This window comes from Trichosurus vulpecula, chromosome 5 (assembly GCF_011100635.1).
Source record: "Trichosurus vulpecula isolate mTriVul1 chromosome 5, mTriVul1.pri, whole genome shotgun sequence".
NCBI lineage: Eukaryota > Metazoa > Chordata > Mammalia > Diprotodontia > Phalangeridae > Trichosurus > Trichosurus vulpecula.
Genome location: NC_050577.1, coordinates 23,874,852 through 23,893,603, shown reverse-complemented (window position 1 = coordinate 23,893,603; position 18,752 = coordinate 23,874,852). Strand labels below are relative to the sequence as shown.

General features: G+C 45.3%; 1 protein-coding gene and 1 pseudogene across 1 annotated transcript in view; both read left to right on the top strand.

Annotated features, from left to right (window-relative positions):
- The window catches only part of STT3B (STT3 oligosaccharyltransferase complex catalytic subunit B), a 104,014-nt gene that overhangs the window by 75,846 nt on the left and 9,416 nt on the right, over positions 1-18,752 (top strand). The window contains exons 8-13 of the mRNA XM_036759436.1: positions 11,341-11,389; positions 13,925-14,079; positions 16,014-16,225; positions 17,191-17,378; positions 17,489-17,660; positions 18,314-18,487. Coding sequence (XP_036615331.1) covers positions 11,341-11,389; positions 13,925-14,079; positions 16,014-16,225; positions 17,191-17,378; positions 17,489-17,660; positions 18,314-18,487 — 950 coding nt within the window. The remainder of the gene's footprint in view (positions 1-11,340; positions 11,390-13,924; positions 14,080-16,013; positions 16,226-17,190; positions 17,379-17,488; positions 17,661-18,313; positions 18,488-18,752) is intronic.
- On the top strand, positions 1,925-3,896 carry LOC118850204 (annotated as a pseudogene).

Genomic DNA, 18,752 nt, shown 5'->3' with positions numbered 1-18,752 from the left:
TGGACAGCTGAGAGTGCTAGAAGTTTTAGCCAACATGAAATATCACTTGGAGTCTTTGAAACTGCACCCATTCTTTACTGCTAGAATAGAACAGTTCTAACACATCTTTCAGGCTATAGTCTTTCAGATACTGAAAGGTGGCTGTCATGTCCCAATGGATCTGCCATATGCTACAAACTGGAAGACCTTGGATACCTGGTGGCCTTCCTAAAATGTGGCTCCCAGAACTAAACACAGCCTGCCAGGTGGAGTCTGGGTGGGCCACTTTTCAGGGACACCAGCCCCTTTTTTATTCCTAGAAGTTTTTGTTTTAAGGTTTCTCTTGAGGCGTTGGGAGGTTGTAGGAAAGGTTTTATTTAACGCAAGAAAAGGCTTGCTCATAGCCAAGACCTTTCCTAGTCAGGGAAAGTGTCCTTCATTTTCCAGAGAGCATCAAGTATCCTTACCCCCACTGCTGGGCTCTACTTCCCCTGAGGATATAAAGTCCACATGACTCACAGTAACAGGAGAGGAAGAGGCCTGGGATCCTTCTTAGTCTACAGAGAAATGGGAGAGAGCTAAATGAAACAGTGGGTGCTTGCTGTGTGTTGGGCACTGTTCATACCAGCAGAAGCAACCAAGACTGTCCTTACCCTCAGGGAGCTTATATTTTAATGCAGGAAGACAACACATATAGGAATGCTGGAAAGCAAATCTGGGGGTGAGAGAGAGAGTGGGGGCAGTTTGCAAATAGAGAGGAGCTGGAGTCTGAAGAGAGTGAGGTACAAAGCATGGCTGCTCACCTCCTAGGGAGGGAGTTACCAGTGAGGAAGGGACAGGGACCCAGGGGCAAGTTTCCAAGGAGGCAAGACTGCAGAAGAGGAGAGGGGGTGAGATCCCAAGTGTGCTGGGCTCCTGGCCCTCTTGGATGCCAGTCTGTTTCCCTTTCAGGCTGTTCCGAGGGTGTCATTTGTAGGCCTCCCTGTGGATCCAGCAGAGGCTGGGCCGCCTTCTCATGTCAGGGCTCTGGATACCCCAGACTTGCTCTCCTTTGCGTATCTGTTTGGTGCTGGCTATCTGTGGAGGCCACACTGGGAATGCAGTCCTGCTCCCAGTCTGAGTGTCTTGGTCCATTCATTTCTGCTCTTTCTTTTTTCTTGCCCAGAAGTGCTTCTCTGTAGCTTCTCTGGTCCTCCTTAACCAATGAGAAATTATTGCTTTAAAAGAGTAGAAGAAAACTCTAGGATCGAATTGAATTCAGATCAAGTCTCACTGAATTTTGAGTCACTTCTTAGCAAACACAGACAAATGATGTTGTTTTCCAGGCCACTTGGATCCCATTCACAGATACTTAAGTTCTTGGGTGATTCCAAGATGTCTCCACTTGAAGCGCTTCCTTTGGGAGCTTTTTCTTTCTCCAGTCCCCTCCATTCAGAGGCTCCTGGTCACCATCTTTTGTCCCTCAGTTTGATTAGTCAGGATTCTTCCTATAGCTGGACTTTGTTTCTTGGTTCCCGCAGGCTGCTCAGTTTTCTACTTTTTAGCCCAGCCCATCACTCCTGCCCACACCTTGTTCCCCTGCCTCTCTGTCAGTGACTGCACCCTTACCTCCACACTCTTCCCAATCAGTCCCAAATCATTTCTGCCATCTCCTCCTCTTCTTTCACTGCTGCAGCAGTAATCTCATCATTTACCCCTTAATCGATCTCATTCTCCACAGTTGGTATTCCAGAACTTCTCTTTTCAAGGCTGTCCTTGGTTCTCACCATGTCACTTTGATTCTTAAGTCATTGAAAAGATTTACATGGAGTCTTTCGTCTCAGTCTCGGCCAGCAAAAGACTGCTCGCGGACGTACTCCTGCCTGTGCTCTCTGCCACCACCAGTGTTGCCTGGGCCTCGGCTGACAGATCTGCACTCTCCATGCCCTAGTCATGTGCCTCCACCATGGTGAAGCTAGGGAAGACTGCTAAAAATCAGGGCGAGCCAAAGAAAATGGCCCCTCCCCCAAAGGAGGTGGAAGACAGTGAAGATGAGGACATGTCAGAAGTTGAAGAAGAAAGCAGTGGAGAAGAGGTTGTAGTTCCTCAGAAGAAGGGCAAAAAGGCTGTGGCCACACCAGCAAAGACGGTGCCACCACGCCAGCCAAGAAAGCAACCGTGACTCCTGGTAAGAAGGTGGCCACCCCCACCAAAGCCACCATCACACCAGGCAAGAAGGGAGCAGCTTCAGCTAAGCCAGCCGCCACCCCAGCAAAAGCAGCAGTGCCCCCAGCCAAAGGGGCAAAAAATGGAAAGAATGCCGAGAAGGAGGAGAGTGAGTCTGAAGAAGAGGACAGTGAAGGTGAGGAGGATGAAGAATTTGAGCTTCCCAAAGCCACAAAGATGGGAGCAACTCCTGCCAAACAAGACTCTGAGGATGAGGAGGACGAGGAAGAGGAGGAGGAGGAGGACAGTGACAAGGATGAAGAAGATGAGGATGACTCTGAAGAGGAAGCCATGGACACCACACCCGCCAAAGGAAAGGCTGCTGCCATGAAAGCTGGGAAGGCCAAGGAATCAGAGGAGGAAGATGAGGATGATGAGGAAGAAGAGGAGGAGGAAGAAGAGGAGGAGAAAGTGCCCGTGAAAGAAGCACCTGGAAAGAGGAAAAAGGAAATGGGCAAACAGAAAGCCCTCAAAGCTAAGAAACAGAAACTGGACAGTGAAGCGTCTACAAATTTTATTCTCTTTGCTGGTAACCTAAACTTCAACAAAACTGTTTATGAGCTCAAAATCGGCATCACAGACTTCTTTGCAAAAAAGGACCTTACCGTTGTGGACGTCCACATTGGTGCCACCAGGAAGTTTGGCTATGTGGAATTTGAATCTGCTGAAGACGTGGAAAAGGCTCTGGAACTCAGTGGCTCCAAAGTGCTTGGCACTGAAATTAAGCTAGAAAAGCAAAAGACGACAAGAAAGACTGAGACGCAAGGACATTCTTTGTCAAGAATCTGCCATATAAAGTAACTCAAGAGGAGCTCAAGGAAGTGTTTGAAGATGCTATTGAGGTCAGACTGGTCTGCGCCAAGGATGGGACCCCTAAAGGAATTGCCTACGTTGAATTTAAGACCGAAGCAGATGTGGGCAAGTCCTTGGAAGAGAAGCAGGGCACTGAGATCGATGGCTGAGCTCTCGTTCTGGACTACACAGGGGAGAAGAGCCAAGGACAGGAGAACCCGAGAGGGAAGAATAACTCCTGGGGTGGGAGCAACAGCAAGCTGACAGACTCCAAGACCCTGGTGCCGAACAACCTGGCCTACAGCGCCACCGAGGAGAGCCTGCAGGAAGTGTTTGAGAAGGCCATGTCCATCAGCTTGCCGCAGAACAACCAAGGCTGACCCAAAGGGTACGTGTTCATTGAATTTGCCTCAGTGGAAGATGCAAAAGAAGCTTTGAATTCTTGTAACAACATGGAGATTGAAGGCAAAGCCATCTACCTGGACCTGAAGGGACTGAAGGCTGCCAGTGCAGCCCCAAGGAACCAGTCCTACAAAACCTTGTTCATCAAAGGCCTGTGTGAAGACACGATGGAAGAAACTTTGAAAGATTAGTTTCAAGGCTCTGTGGGGGCCAGGATAGTCACAGACAGGGAGACTGGGTCTTCGAAAGGGTTCGGTTTTGTCGACTTCAACTCAAAGAAAGATGCCAAAGCTGCAAAAGAGGCCATGGAGGATGGGGAGATTGATGGAAACAAAGTAACCCTGGACTGGGCCAAGCCTAGCGGCTTTGGAGGCTGAGAGGGTAGCCGAGGCGGTGGCGGTGGCAGTGGCGGTGGCAGAGGAGGCCGAGGGGGCTTTGGAGGCTGGGGCAGCTTCCGAGGAGGCAGAGGAGGAGGAGGTGACAACAAGCCACAAGGAAAAAGGACGAAATTTGAATAGCTTTCCCTCTTCTCTTTTCCCCTGCCATGTGAAGGGACTCTGGGGGTTTTCTCCTGTCATCTAATCACTGACAGAGCCTTCTGAGAACATTCCAAGACAGACGGGTGGGCAGCCCATGGGCGTCTTGGACAAACCTGGATGACATTTCAAGGGAGAAAGCAGTGGTTTTGACTGGACGGATGTTCCACGTAAACTTTTTGCAGAGACGGGTGGTAGCTGCGGGAGGTCACCTTTTTGTCTATGAGTTGTTTTGAGTTTATAATGTTATACTCCGTGTACAAAACCATTTTTTTCCTATAAATACCTGTAGTGGTTTTTGTTTCATTTTTATCCCTTTTTTTGGCTGTAAAGAAAAAAGGCAAATGTTTTCTAATGGTTCCTGCTTTAGCAGCCTGTCTTAGGATACGTTAAAAGAGCTTAACCTGGGGGAAAAAAAAAGAAAAGATTTACATGAATTTCTTCTGTTATTCTAAATCTCCTGGTCATCCTCCATTCTCTTCTGCCCCAATACAAAGGGTCTCCCTCCTCCTCTTTGCTAAGGTTAACGCTGCACTTGTTGAAGTCTTCTTGAAATAGTCAGATGAACAGTAGATTTGGACGAAGGAGAACCTGATGGTGATGAATAAGTCTTTGAATCTCTCTGAGCCTCTGGGGTCCTTCTCCGTAGAGCTGCCTTGTGGCATTGTTGTGGAGGGGAAAGAAACGGAGCTTCATCTAGACAGATGATTTATTTAGCAATGCATGTGGGTGCAAAACAAGGCTTTTGGTAGTCAAGAACCCCAAAGCTTGGTTTCTACACAATTAATATACAGTTTGGAGGGAGTGAAAACCAGGATTACTGGGATTGAGAGTATCAGGAAACTGAGGTGAGAAGGAAAGGGGTAGTTTTGTGACTCTCCTCAGGTTGGGTGACCTTTGGGAGGGGGAGTCATCTGGGGGCTTCTCCAAAACCAGGGATCTCAAAGTAGCTGGAACTGAGCTTCACAGAATGGTGGATGAAGGCAGCATTGAGCCATTCATGTTATTTTTCATGTAACAGTGAGAACAAAATGAGATCATGTGTCTATCAAGTGCTTTGAAAACCTTGAGGTAGCAGAAGTGTTGTCTGTCGTTCCTGAGCCATGGGGGTCCTCAGTCACACCCCATCTCCTGTTTTCTCCTCAGCAACCTTGGACTTTCACTGGTCTTTTTTGCTTGTCTCTGAGACCAGCTCCCTTTCTGTCAGCGTTGCCTCCTCAGTGTCCCTAGACATGGCCATGCCTTCCCTAGCGTAGAAAAAGAAACCCTCTCTTAACCGCCCAGTCCCCAAGTCAGGAATTTGTATGACTGCCCACTCCCTCTACAACCTAGTTTCTGTCCCCACCACTCTGCTAAAATTGTTTCCTCCAAGGCTCATACTGTTGGCATTATCCCAATACTTCCCTCTCTCCCTTGCCCCCGCATCCCCCAGTCTAGTTGTCAAGTCCTGTCCTTTTCACTTCAACAATAGTTCACATCTCTTCCCTTCTTTGCACAATCACTGTAACCACCTTCATTAAAGCCTTCTTCACCTCTTAGTGTAACTATTATAGTAACACCTTGACTTTGGTCTTACCCATTTCCAGTTCAGTCTTTGCTATCACGCATCAGAATCTTCACAGAATGCAGATCTGTTCTTCTTATATCCCTTTTGGAAATTCTTAGTCTTACCCTTGCCTCCTAATTAAAGTAGAAACACTGGATCCTGGTATTCTCGCCCTCTCACAGTTTAACTCCAGCCATAGCAGAGAGCCATGGCAGAGAATATTTAAAGAGGCAGAAGCAGAAATTTTGAGTATTCAACAAACCATGTACACAGAAAGGGAAAATAAAAGAAACCCATCACAAGCCAGTCATAGCAGTGGGGATTTGATCTGCTCAGGCAGCTAAGCATTTTTAAAATTGCTGGGTTTTCCATCTTCATTTCCTAATAGTTTTTTCCCTTCCACCCAATGAACCTTCCCTTATTTTAGAAAAAACTCATCTCTTCTCATGCTTCTGCAGTCCTCATAGTTGTCATTTCTGTAATGCCATAATATTCCTTATATTTTTGTACCACCATTTGTTTTTTTCTATTTGCCAATTGATAAACATCTACTTTGTTTTCATTTCTTTGCTACCACAGAAGACGTACTACAATTAATGTTTTGGTTTCTTGGTCTTTGACCTTGAGGGTATGTGTGACTATCCATGAAGTCACTGGGTTCAATAATTTGGACATTTCAGTCGTTTTTTCACTGTAATTGTCAAATGCTTTTCCGAATGGTTGGACCAGTTATGGCTCCATGACCAGTGTGCTAGTCTGCCTGTCTTCCCACAGTCCTGCCAACATGACCGTTTCAATCTTATGTCTTCTTGGCCAGTTTGTTGGGTTTGCCCTGTTGTCATTTGCATTTCTCATTAGTAATTGCAGCATCTTTCATCTAATTCTCAATAGCTTACAATTCTAAGGGAGCTTTATGCCATTTGAATATCTGTCGGGGAATGGCTCTTGGCCTAAAGTGTTTGTGTTCTTTCTTTGTGCATTTGGATCATCAGACCGAGGACAGGGACAGGGTCTGGACTTGTCATTTCACGGGTAAGGGATCACTCAGATGAGGAAACTCTCGACCAGTCCAGGTTGACACCTTCCCTCAGAGGCAGGCTTTGTGGCTCCGAGGCTGAGCACTCAGACTGTCATCAGAGATAGTTGATGCAAAAGGAGTTTCTTTCTTATCCTGACTTCACTGATACTTTGTGCGTGTGTGTATTTAGTTATGATTTCTTGACTTGCCATAGTCATTTCATTTTCCTAAAGATAAAGAAGCTAACAATGAGACATCTTATTCTGAGAATCTCATTCTTATAACAAAGAATAAACTAGTTAGTGGGGTGAAAATGATGGATGGGAATGTTGGAGGGAAATTCAGGATACATTTTAGAACTGGTGATAGGGGAATGGAAAGCCTGATGAAGTCTCATATGGGCCCTACATTTTCAGAAAGCAAAGAAAAGTTAGGAGCAGAATCTAAGACATGAGATTTTGTCGGAGGGAGTCAGTCAGCTCAAATTCTAACAAAACCATTCCTGGGGAGGGGTAAAGAGAGCTGTTTGAAGCGCTGCATATGACGTGAGCCCGTATAGAAGGAAGGGCAGTTAATGGAGGAAGGGAGAGTCCAGGACCGGCAGAGGGAGGGCGGACCTAAGGAAAGCCCGGAGAGGTGAGTGGGGCTCACAGGAGGGATGAGGCTTCTCTTTCTGGGACGTGGGGAGAAGACAGAATCTTGTGCTCTGTCAGGGGAAAAGAGAGGATGATGGTCAGCTTCCAGGAGTTGGACTTCAAGAGAAATAGGGAAGAAAACAGTGGCCCAGGGTCCTTGAATCAGCAGGTGCTGACTACATAGGCCAGCCACTCTGACCTCAGGCAGCTTACCTGTTAAGAAAGAGGATAGAGACATAAAGAGGGATGTACAAAATATGTGCACAGTGGAGTCAGCATATTTTTTTTTCATGGAAATAGGGTGCAGATGTCTAGGGAGAGCAGGAAGGTCTTTGTGTATAAGGCTGAGGGTGAGGAGTGAGCATGTTCCAGGCATGGGGCAGAGCTAGTGCAAAGGGAAGGAGGCAGGAGATGAGGCAGAACGAGGAGGAACAGGAGGAAAGGAGGACACTGGAACCGAGGCTTCCCAGTACAATGTGGGGACAGGTCTTAAAGGGTCTTCAAAGGACTAGAGGACATGGTTGTTGAGTGCTTCTCAGCCACCTCAGAAATATAGTGTAGACTAGGAGAGGATTGCCCCTGTCCCCCTTCATGCTCACTCTCACACTTACCTTCAGTCTCTCCCCCATGCAGAAGACCCCACCATGCCACCCTCCATCCCCAGTAACTGTTGTCCGGTATCCTCTGCCCGTCATAGCTTCACTCCTCAGAAAGGCCATCCGTACACACGAGGTGCCTGCCTTCTCCTCTTAACCTTTTCCTGGCCCCTGGCACTAACATGGCACCAGAATGGCTCTCTGCACTCGGCTCTCAGCTGCCTGATCTAGCGGCCTTCTCTCTGTCCTTCTCCTTGACCTCTCTGCAGTCATGGAAACTGACAGTCCCCTCTCCTCCTTGAAATCTTCTTCTCTCTCCTGGTTCTCCTCCATCCAATCAGAGTGCTCCTCCTCTGTCTCCTCCACCAGGTGGCAAACTTAGATTGTACCTGAGTGTGGGGAGAGTCATAGTCTTCATCAGTGGAAGGATTCTGGAGGCCCAGGCCAAAGGGCTGAGGGCTCAGCTTTGTGACGTGGGCATCTCGGTTTCTCCATTTTCCCACAGTTGGTATCACGTAGCCATAGGCCTTATTTTGCTCCAGGGCCAGCCATATAACTTAGGACCGTAGGTTTGTCCCTCCAGAAGCAAAGTAAAATGTATTTTATTAATAATTAAGTTTTTAAAACCACTGATGTTTTGAGGTTTTTTTTTAAATTTATTTATTTAACATATTTAGTTTTCAGCATTGGTTTTCACAAGAGTTTGAATTACAAATTTTCTCCCCATTTCTACCCTCCCCCCCCCCCACTCCAAGATGGCATATATTCTGGTTGCCCTGTTCCCCAGTCAGCCCTCCCTTCTGTCACCCCCCTCCCCTCCCATCCCCTTTTCCCTTCCTTTCTTGTAGGGCAAGATAAATTTCTACTCCCCATTGCCTGTGTATCTTATTTTCTAGTTGTGTGCAAAACCTTTTTTTTTTTTTTTGAACATCTGTTTTTTAAAACTTTGAGTTCCAAATTCTCCCCCCTCCTCCCTTCCCACCCACCCTCCCTAAGAAGTCAAGCAAGTCAACACAGGCCACATGTATATCATTGTGTATAACCCTTCCATAATACTCATGTTGTGAAAGACTCACTGTATTTTGCTCCTTCCCAACCTATCCCCCTTTATTGAATTTTCTCCCTTGACCCTGTCCCCTTTCCAAAGTGTTTGTTTTTGATTACCTCCACGCCCCCTGCCCTCCCCTCCATCATCCCCCCCCCCTTTTTCTTTTTTATCTTCTTCCCTCTTCTTTCCTGTGGGGTAAGATACCCAATTGAGTATGTATGGTATTCCCTCCTCAGGCCAAATTTGATGAGAGCAAGATTCACTCATTCCCCCCTCACCTGCCCTCTCCCCTCCTCCCCCAGAACTGCTTCCTCTTGCCACCTTTATGCAAGATAATCTGCCCCATTCTATCTCTCCCTATCTCCCTCTCTCAATATATTCCCCCCTCATCCCTTAATTTGATTTTATTTCTTTTAGGTATCTTCCTTTCATCTTCAACTCACCCTGTGTCCTCCCTCCCCCCCCCTTTCTCTTTCTCTCTCTCTCCATACATACATACATATATATATATATATATATATGTATATGTATATGTATATGTATATATATGTGTGTATATGTATATATATATATACATACACATACATATATACATACATACACACACTTATACATATACATACATACACACATATATATGCATATTCCCTTCAGCTACCCTAATACTGAGGTCTCATGAATCATACACATCATCTTTCCATGTAGGAATGTAAACAAAACAGTTCACCTTTAGTAAGTCCCTTGCAATTTCTTTTTCTTGTTCTTTTTTCTTGATTACCTTTTCATGCTTCTCTTGATTCTTGTGTTTGAAAGTCAGATTTTCTATTCAGCTCTGGTCTTTTCACTGAGAAAGCTTGAAAGTCCTATATTTTATTGAAAGTCCATATTTTGCCTTGGAGCATGATACTCAGTTTTGCTGGGTAGGTGATTCTTGGTTTTAATCCTAGCTCCATTGACCTCCGGAATATCATATTCCAAGCCCTTCGATCTCTTAATGTAGAAGCTGCCAGATCTTGGGTTATTCTGATTGGGTTTCCACAATACTCAAATTGTTTCTTTCTGGCTGCTTGCAGTATTTTCTCCTTGATCTGGGAGCTCTGGAATTTGGTGACAATATTCCTAGGAGATTTCTTTTTGGGATCTATTTGAGGAGGCGATAGGTGGATTCTTTCAATTTCTGTTTTGCCCTGTGGCTCTAGAATATCAGGGCAGTTCTCCTTGATAATTTCTTGAAAGATGATATCTAGGCTCTTTTTTGGATCATGGCTTTCAGGTAGTCCAATAATTTTTAAATTATCCCTCCTGGATCTATTTTCCAGGTCAGTGGTTTTTCCAATGAGATATTTCACATTGTCTTCCATTTTTTCATTCCTTTGGTTCTGTTTTATAATATCTTGATTTCTGCTAAAGTCACTAGCTTCCACTTGCTCCAATCTAATTTTTAAGGTAGTATTTTCTTCAGTGGTCTTTTGGACCTCCTTTTCCATTTGGCTAATTCTGCCTTTCAGGGCATTCTTCTCCTCCTTGGCTTTTTGGAGCTCTTTTGCCATTTGAGTTAGTCTATTTCTTAAAGTGTTGTTTTCTTCAGTGTATTTTTCAGTATTTTTGGGGGTCTCCTTTAGCAAGTCATTGACTTGTTTTTCATAGTTTTATCGCATCCTTCTCATTTCTCTTCCCAATTTTTCCTCCACTTTTCTAACTTGCTTTTCCAAATCCTTTTTGAGCTCTTCTATGGCCTGGGACCAGTTCATGTTTTTCTTGGAGGCTTCTGTTGTAGGCTCTTTGACTTTGTTAACTTCTTCTGTCTGTATGTTTTGGTCTTCTTTGTCACCAGAGAAAGAATCCAAAGTGTGAGACTGAATCTGGGTGCGTTTTCGCTGCCTGGCCATATTCCCAACCAACTAACTTGACCCTTGAGTTTTTCAGCGGGGTATGACTGCTTGTAGACTAGAGAATTCTATGTTCCACGTTGAGGGGAGAGGTGCCAGCTCTGTCACACTAGCACTCCTCCTTCCCCAAGAACCCCCAACCCGGACTGGGCTTAAATCTTCAGTGGGCTGTGCACTCCTGCTCTGATCCGTCACTTAACTCCTCACACCAGTGGGCCTGGGGCCGGGAAGCAACTGCAGCTGTAGCTGCCCCACCTCTGCTGCCCCCCCGGGCTGGTAGCCGAACCGCGAACTCCTTCCACTCCTGCAGTTTTTCCCACTAACCTTCTCCTCTGTCTTTGGTGTTTGTGGGTTGAGAGGTCTGGTAACTGCCTCAGCTCACTGATTCAGGGCGCAAGCGCATGCTCTGCCCAGCTCCAGGTCTGGTTGGTCCATGCTGCTCATGCTGGGCTCTGCTCCACTCCGCTCCCAGCTGCCAGCTCCATGTGGGATAGACCTCACCCAGAGACCATCCAGGCTGTCCTGGGCTGGAGCCCTGCTTCCCTCTGCTGTTTTGTGGGTTCTGCAGTTCTAGAATTGGTTCAGAGCCATTTTTTATGGGTTTTTGGAGGGACTCGGCGGAGAGCTCACGCTAGTCTCTGGTTTCCTGCCGCCATCTTCTGAGTTTTTTTAAACCCTTTTTTTTCACTCTTAGGTTATATTGCACCATGGAGTGGAAGATTTTATTCACTGTGGGACACTGGGTGAGTAAAGAGGAGGGGAAATGATGTCATGATATTTATGTTAAAGTATTGAATTTACGAAGAAATCTAAAAAGATAATTACTGTCTCAAGGGAAGGAAAGACCCACGCTCAGCACCTTTAGGTAGACCAGCCGCTGGCTTTGTTAGAGAGCATCGTCCTGGAGTAATTGGGGGACATGTGGGGTGACAGCTGTGCTCTGGAGAGCTGCCGGCTTGCTTCCCTCCTGTATACCCACCATGTGTGGGTTTATGGACCAAACGTGCAGTTCCTGGGACTCTTAAAGTTCCATAGGAGTTCAAAGTTTTGTGGATCGTTAAGAAGAGAATATATAACATTCCCCTGAGCATCCCCGCTTTTAGTTTCTTTGCTTTTCCATGTGAGCTTAGTTATTCCTTGACATTTTTTGATTCTTTTTTTTGTGGAGGGTGGGAAGGCAGGGCAATTGAGGCTAAGTGACTTGTCCAAGGTCACACAGCTAGTAAGCATGTCAAGTGTCTGAGGTCAGATTTGAACACAGGTCCTTCTGACTCCAGGGCCAGTGCTCTGCTCACTGCGCCACCTAGCTGCCCCACATTTTTTGATTCTTAAACCATTCCTCTACCATTTTTCTTTGAGTAGATTGTAAATACAAAATAAACTGGTGCATTGTTTAAATAGGAGGTGTGGATTATTGATACTGTTCAGACACATGCCCTGCATATCAGTTTACATGGATGACCAGCAGCTCTGCTGTGAGGGCTTCCTCAGCCCCCTTTGGTGTGTGTCTGATGGAACCAGCTCTCACCTCTGGCTCCACGGGGCTGTAGCATGCTTAGCGGTCACACCTTAGTAAAGCCATCTTGGCAAATGAGCTAGATCAGGGTGGGGGTAACTGGTGGGCCTCAAACCCTTCAGGGAGGGAGGGGCTTGCCTACCCCAAGCATGTGAAGACTTCCCTTGGTGGAATGAGCAGAGGAGAACAGTTTGCTCTAATGGTGATGAGGGAGGCTGCAGCAGGCACTGTTGGGTGCTAAGAGCTTGGTCAGACACTGAAGACACCAAGGTTATCCGCTGCATCCCAGCCCGGTGCTGGTCGTTTTGACTTTGTCTTGCCACTGGAAGAGAGAGGCTGACCACTTTGTGCAGCTCAGCCTCACTTAAATCCGGTTAATGAGTGAATCAAGACGTTACCCCATGATGTCACTGGTCCTCTTTGAAAACAAAGGATGGACAACAAGTATCCAGCAGAGGACTCGTTCAGTGATCCATAGGGTCTCTTGGTGGCAGCGACCTTAGGGTCAACCACATTCTACAAATGAGGAAGCTAAGGCCCAAGACAGGAGACACACCTTGGGAGTGAGGATGGGTTCTCAGATTGCACATCCAGTGCCTCTTCCACCAGACTGTGCTGTCAGGCCTCTTTTCCTAATGGAATCCATCTTCCTTTTTCAGCTACATTATTTTCAGTCATGAAGGGGCAACTCCTGGCTGAGGGATATGTAGACTAGCTTTCCTCTTCTGCCTATGACGAGGTATATATATTAAGAATAATACAGGACATTGGAACTTTCAGTGCTAACCTTTTGGAAAATAAAGTCTGTGGCAGAGTTTATTTCAAGCAGGAGTAGGATATATACTTGTAAGAGATAAGGCAACCTTTGATTAGTTGGTGCTTTTAAGTAAATATTTCTCAAGTTGACTGCAGTATATCTAACATGGTGCTCCATCCTTGTGGTTCCTCACCATTAGTGAATGAAGTGGAATTACTGAGCTAGAAGTGTTGCATACATGACTGTTGACTTTATGTTTTGTGTAGTGACCCACAAGATACTAAGTCATGGGTTGGTATTTTTGTAGAGAAATTGTTCTAATTCATTTCATGTCCAGTTCGTGTTGCACTGTCTTTTTGGGGTAGTGCTGTAAATTTCAGTCCTAATTTACTTAATCTTTTTTACTCCATGGCTATGTAACATCCCTTTTTAACATCTACTTATAAAAAGTATAGGATGGTCATTGAAGCCCATTTGAAGGCACTTAATAAGATGCAGTTTTTATTTCAAAAGCAGACAGAGGGAGCAGTACTTGTAGCTTGGGCAAGGTTTTATTTGTTCAGTTCATTAGAAATTAGAGCCCCTCCCTGACTGGTCCTTGGGGGTACTCCTGAATAGCCTTCCATAATTTTCCTTGGTTGGAACTCACCAGTCCATCTGTCTACAGAGCCCCTGACTAATATATAGTGGGAAGAAAACCTGTAATATCAGAAATAGAAGAAGCTGCTATGGAGGAACACCCTCTGTCTACCATGTCAAGTTGGCTCCTCAGGCAACACAGAGTAGTAGAAAATCTCTGGGGACACTGGCAAGGGTCAGATGGCCAACCAGGCTGGGGCCGGTGGGCCTTTCTCAAAAGCCAGCTCTTTACACTTTATTGAGCATTGCTTCAGCAGCAATTTAGGTGACAAAAAGTCACCAAGACCTTGAAAAGAAATGCTTTAATCTAGAAGGAAAGGCATTGGAGGCATTTCAGAATCATGCTGCTTTTTTTTTTTAAACTAGGTATGCAAAAATACACATTCCAATCATTGCCTCAGTATCTGAACATCAGCCTACAACGTGGGTATCCTTCTTCTTTGATCTCCATATTCTTGTGTGCACCTTCCCAGCAGGCCTATGGTTTTGTATCAAAAATATCAACGACGAAAGAGTGTTTGGTAAGAGAAATGTTTAGAAATACTTTGATTTGAAATAATTGCCTAGTTGTTTTTTTTTTCTTTATGAAGTTTATATTTGTAAATCCTGTCTTCTACAGTTAGGCAAAATTCTCGCTTGTTATATAGTTTAAATTTTTGGTATTTTAAATTAAAAATCCAATGTTAAAACTAATTGTATTTTTATAACTGTTTACATTGCTAAGCACCAAATTTGTATACAAAACTTAATATAATAGCTCAGCCCTTCTTGAGAGCAGGAAGTAAATTCTATAATATTTGAGCAAATGGTACCACTTAATAATTTATTACTATCTGTGAGTACTAAAAGCATAAAGTGACCAGGTTGTTCTCATCTCAGTAATAAAAACCCAGGCAATTTCAGATGAGAATTTAATGTGATTTAAAAGTAGTTTCATGGTACTCACAGCTTTTGACTAACATGGCTTCAGTATTGATAATGGCTGTGGTTTACCAGCATATGTTTTACATATTTATTAACCATTTTTCTAGCATTGTCTCAGTTGCCTTGGTTCGTTTTTTTTTTTTTTTTTGCATTATTTCATTTTTGGCTCATAACAGATTTTCGTTTTATTTACATAATAACGTTAGAAATTTGAGCAATTTGCTCTGTGGTCTGTGCCTAAGATTGTAAGACTGTGGCTTAAATTTCCAGGCCTTTGTCTGCAGCTTAGAATGCACCCACTTGAATGAAATTACCATGATAGCTCCCAAGCAATTTGTAAAACAAGACTATAGCACATCCCTAGAATTTCTTGTATAAAACTGAATAAGTTCTGTTTTTAAGCAAAGTTCTTCCTTGGTCATAGGATCATAAAATGAGGCAACAAGAACATAGGCATTTTTAGCCAACAAAAGAGAAACAAGTTACAGCATAAAATACTGAAAACCAGGTCATTGGGTGTCATTCCAAATCCAGGTGTCTAAACAGAGAAAGTTAGCAGAATCCAGGTGTCTAGGCAGCCCCTTCTAAAGGAAGCACACCTGTCATGGTCTGAGGACCCTGGAGGGTCTTCACTTCCCTGAGGTCTTTGGTCAGGGTGTGTGGAGCTTCTATGGGAAGGCAACAGTACTGGAAGAGACCTCGATGGGAAGAAGCCAGAGCAGAAAGATGAGATGGAGGACGCTGGGCCTGTCCTTGGCTAGGAGGGGAGAGAGGGACGGGTGATGGAAAAACCCAAGATGGGGGTCATCTTTGGGTTAGCCCCTCTCCTTCCCCAAGCCTTAGTTAAGGGGGGCAGGGTGGAGAGAGTGGGGCTCGGACTTAAGTGGCTTCTCAAAGCTCTTCGAGCTCCAATTTGTGATCCTCCCCAAGTCTACAAGGGATGGAAAGTCCCCTAGTGGGTTCCCCTCATGGTTCTGAAGAAGATGGTACCGTAGACCTGGAACATCGACCTTGGGCCATAAAGTTACTTTTCTGTGATTTCATGTGGTGTCAGGTATTTCTGACCTGCCAGAATGTGTTTAAAACCTCCACATCTCTCGGTAGTGACTTTGAGACGCTGCCGATTTCACTTAACAAATGGCAGTATTTCCACTTTGTTTATTGCTCTTAGAATAGGCTTTACTCCAGAGGTTTGCTGTGGAGGATTTGTAGGGATTGGGCACTTACTTACTGGGCTTCGTGATGTCTTACATAAGTGCATTTTCCTCTAAAGGCTTAACAGCCTTAGGAAATCCATCGCTGTCGACACATGTGAATGAAAGGAATCCCCATCTTCCTGGTAACAGCCCTGAAATCTGAATCATGGCGTAGGCCTATTAGTTATTGAAGTTCATAACAAGTTTATGACAGTGGCTATGAATTATTGGCCAGTGTTGGCGATTAAAGAACAAACAATTCTTTGGAGGAATTTTTGGTCTTTTAACTAATGTCTAAAAGCTGAGTTTTCTACTTTCTAACTGTCTCGTCCCAGTGGCTCTGTATGCAATCAGCGCGGTCTACTTTGCCGGGGTCATGGTGCGCCTGATGTTGACTTTGACCCCGGTGGTCTGCATGCTCTCGGCGATTGCCTTCTCCAATGTCTTTGAGCATTATCTGGGGGACGACCTCAAAAGGGAAAACCCACCCGTGGAAGATAGCAGTGATGAAGATGACAAAAGAAACCCAGGAAATTTATATGACAAGGTAGGTTATCTAAAAGCAACTGATTCTTATAGACATGGCCAGGTAGTGGAGACAACACCAGGGATGGGTTTTCATTCACACACATTGGCACAGGGAACCATTCTTCTGGCATCTGACCAAGTGATGGTTCCCAAGGGTTATAGTCAGTGTTGAAAGATCTTACTCATAGGTCATAAAATGCCTTGGGTGAAGTTTTATTAAAAATTGTTGCTAGTCCAATGTATCATCAAGACAGCTGTCCATTGTAACGAAACTCAGGCCTAGCCCTCATCGTTCCTGGGTGGCAGATCAGTTTTATCTTTGTAAAGGGAAGGAAGATTCTCCCTGATCTACAGGAGCTTGTCTGGGGGGATGTATGTAGAGCACAGCTTTCTATTGACTGGGGCAACCTTGCTCGCTGCTGCTACATTGGGGTCTTCCTTCCCAGCAGAACATCAGCATTGAGTGGGAGGGGGTGGGATGGGGCGTTTCTCCTGCCCGTTTCAGATTGAGCCTGTGAGTCCAGGCCCCTCATTTCCTTGGCAGATGATCCTCTATAAATGCCAAGTCCACATTTTGGTGTGGGTGTGCAGATCTTGGGTTGTCCTTCAGTGGGAAGTGATTGTGGGGCTGTCTGGGTCATGGAGATATGCTTGTTAATGTGCTCAACAGCCGCCTCTTTACTCGAGAGGATGAGATGCGCAGCATTCTTACAAAAGGGACCCTGCGTGGCTGTGGAGATAGCATGGGATAGAATCTTGCTTTGAGGCTGCTGGGGCTGGGGTGGGGGGAATGAGGCCACTTGCCTTAAAGCTAATTCAGAGCTTCTGCCTAAGTTATTCGGGGGAGAGCGAAAGATTTGGGTAGAAATGAGGGGATGCGCTGCCTTGTTTTGACATTAATTTCTGAAAAATAGAAATAAAGGTGACATCTTAACAAATGAGAAGGCACAATAAGTTCGTATAAATACTTTTTTGTATCCTCAGGCAGGAAAAGTGAGGAAACATGTATCTGAGCAGGAGAAAACTGAAGAAGGCTTGGGGCCCAACATCAAAAGCATCGTCACCATGTTGATGCTTATGCTGTTAATGATGTTTGCAGTTCACTGTACATGGGTGACGAGCAACGCCTACTCCAGCCCCAGCATAGTGCTGGCCTCTTACAACCATGATGGGTAAGGCTGCGGGGGGAGGGCGCCCCAGTGCTCCTGGGAAGGGCATTGTGACAAGGCTGTCGTCCCATTCTGACCTTTTTGTCTAAAAGTGCACTGCCATTTCATTTCAGCACCAGGAACATATTGGATGATTTCCGAGAAGCCTACTATTGGCTAAGGCAGAACACTGATGAACATGCCCGGGTGATGTCTTGGTGGGATTATGGCTATCAGATTGCCGGGATGGCCAATAGGACGACGCTGGTCGACAACAACACGTGGAATAATAGCCATATTGCCCTGGTAAGGGTTTTCTGTGCCGGGAAACCGTGTGATGCAGGAAACCTGGGGGAAAGTCCTCTTAGTTTCCCTGATTCTGGGTGTTTCTCTGCCTATTTACATAAAGGGGAAGGCTGGGCACTGTCCTGGCTCCTGTCAGTTTGGGCAGGAGCAGGCAGAATGTGCACATTGGAAATGCCTTGGATAGCCACTTTCTTTAGGTGATTAGCTTTGAAAATTATTTGTATATTGACAAATTCTGAGTCTAGAAACTGTGTTCTCCCTACCTAATGTAGCAAAGAAACTTGCCATTACACTCATGCTGCAAGCCTATGAATAAGCGCCCAGTATGGCGGCCTTAGGAATAAGCCCATTTCCCCAGAACCAGGGTCCACCGAGCCTGGGCAGAGGGGGGCTGTGCAGGAGGGCCAGGCTGTTCCCCAAGAGAATTTCATAGCATAAACACCTGACATGTCAAAACCAAATGAGAAGTGTCTGATTTGGGGAAATCTAGAGTATATGAGGAAACCTAAAATGAATTGTTTCTCAGGCTAGAACTTAGTTACTGTCAGACTCTAAGACTTAGGTGTGAGGATTTGGACAATAAAATCAAAGCTATGTTGGAGCCCTCTGGAGCCGATCTAAAAGCCTTTTTTTTTTTTAAACATATGGTCTAGGTTGGGAAAGCCATGTCTTCAAATGAAACAGCAGCTTATAAAATCATGAGGAGCCTGGATGTAGATTATGTCTTGATTATTTTTGGAGGAGTCATTGGCTATTCTGGTGACGATATCAATAAGTTTCTCTGGATGGTCAGAATAGCTGAAGGGGAGCATCCGAAAGACATTCGGGTAAGAAACAGGAAAGATTGGTACTGCCAGAGAAAACAGACAGGAGCAATACTGGTACGTCAGTCAACAAGTGTTTATTAAGCACCTGCTGTGGACCAAAGCACCGTTTTGGAGGATATATGTGGTATGGACCAGGACTCAATGAGGAAGCAACAAGAGGGTTGGGGTGGCGGGGCAGGGTTCCTGTCACCCGGTTTGAAACCTAATTCTTCTCTGACGCACACACACACTGTTTGTGATTCCTGTTTAGTTTTCATAGTCTCTT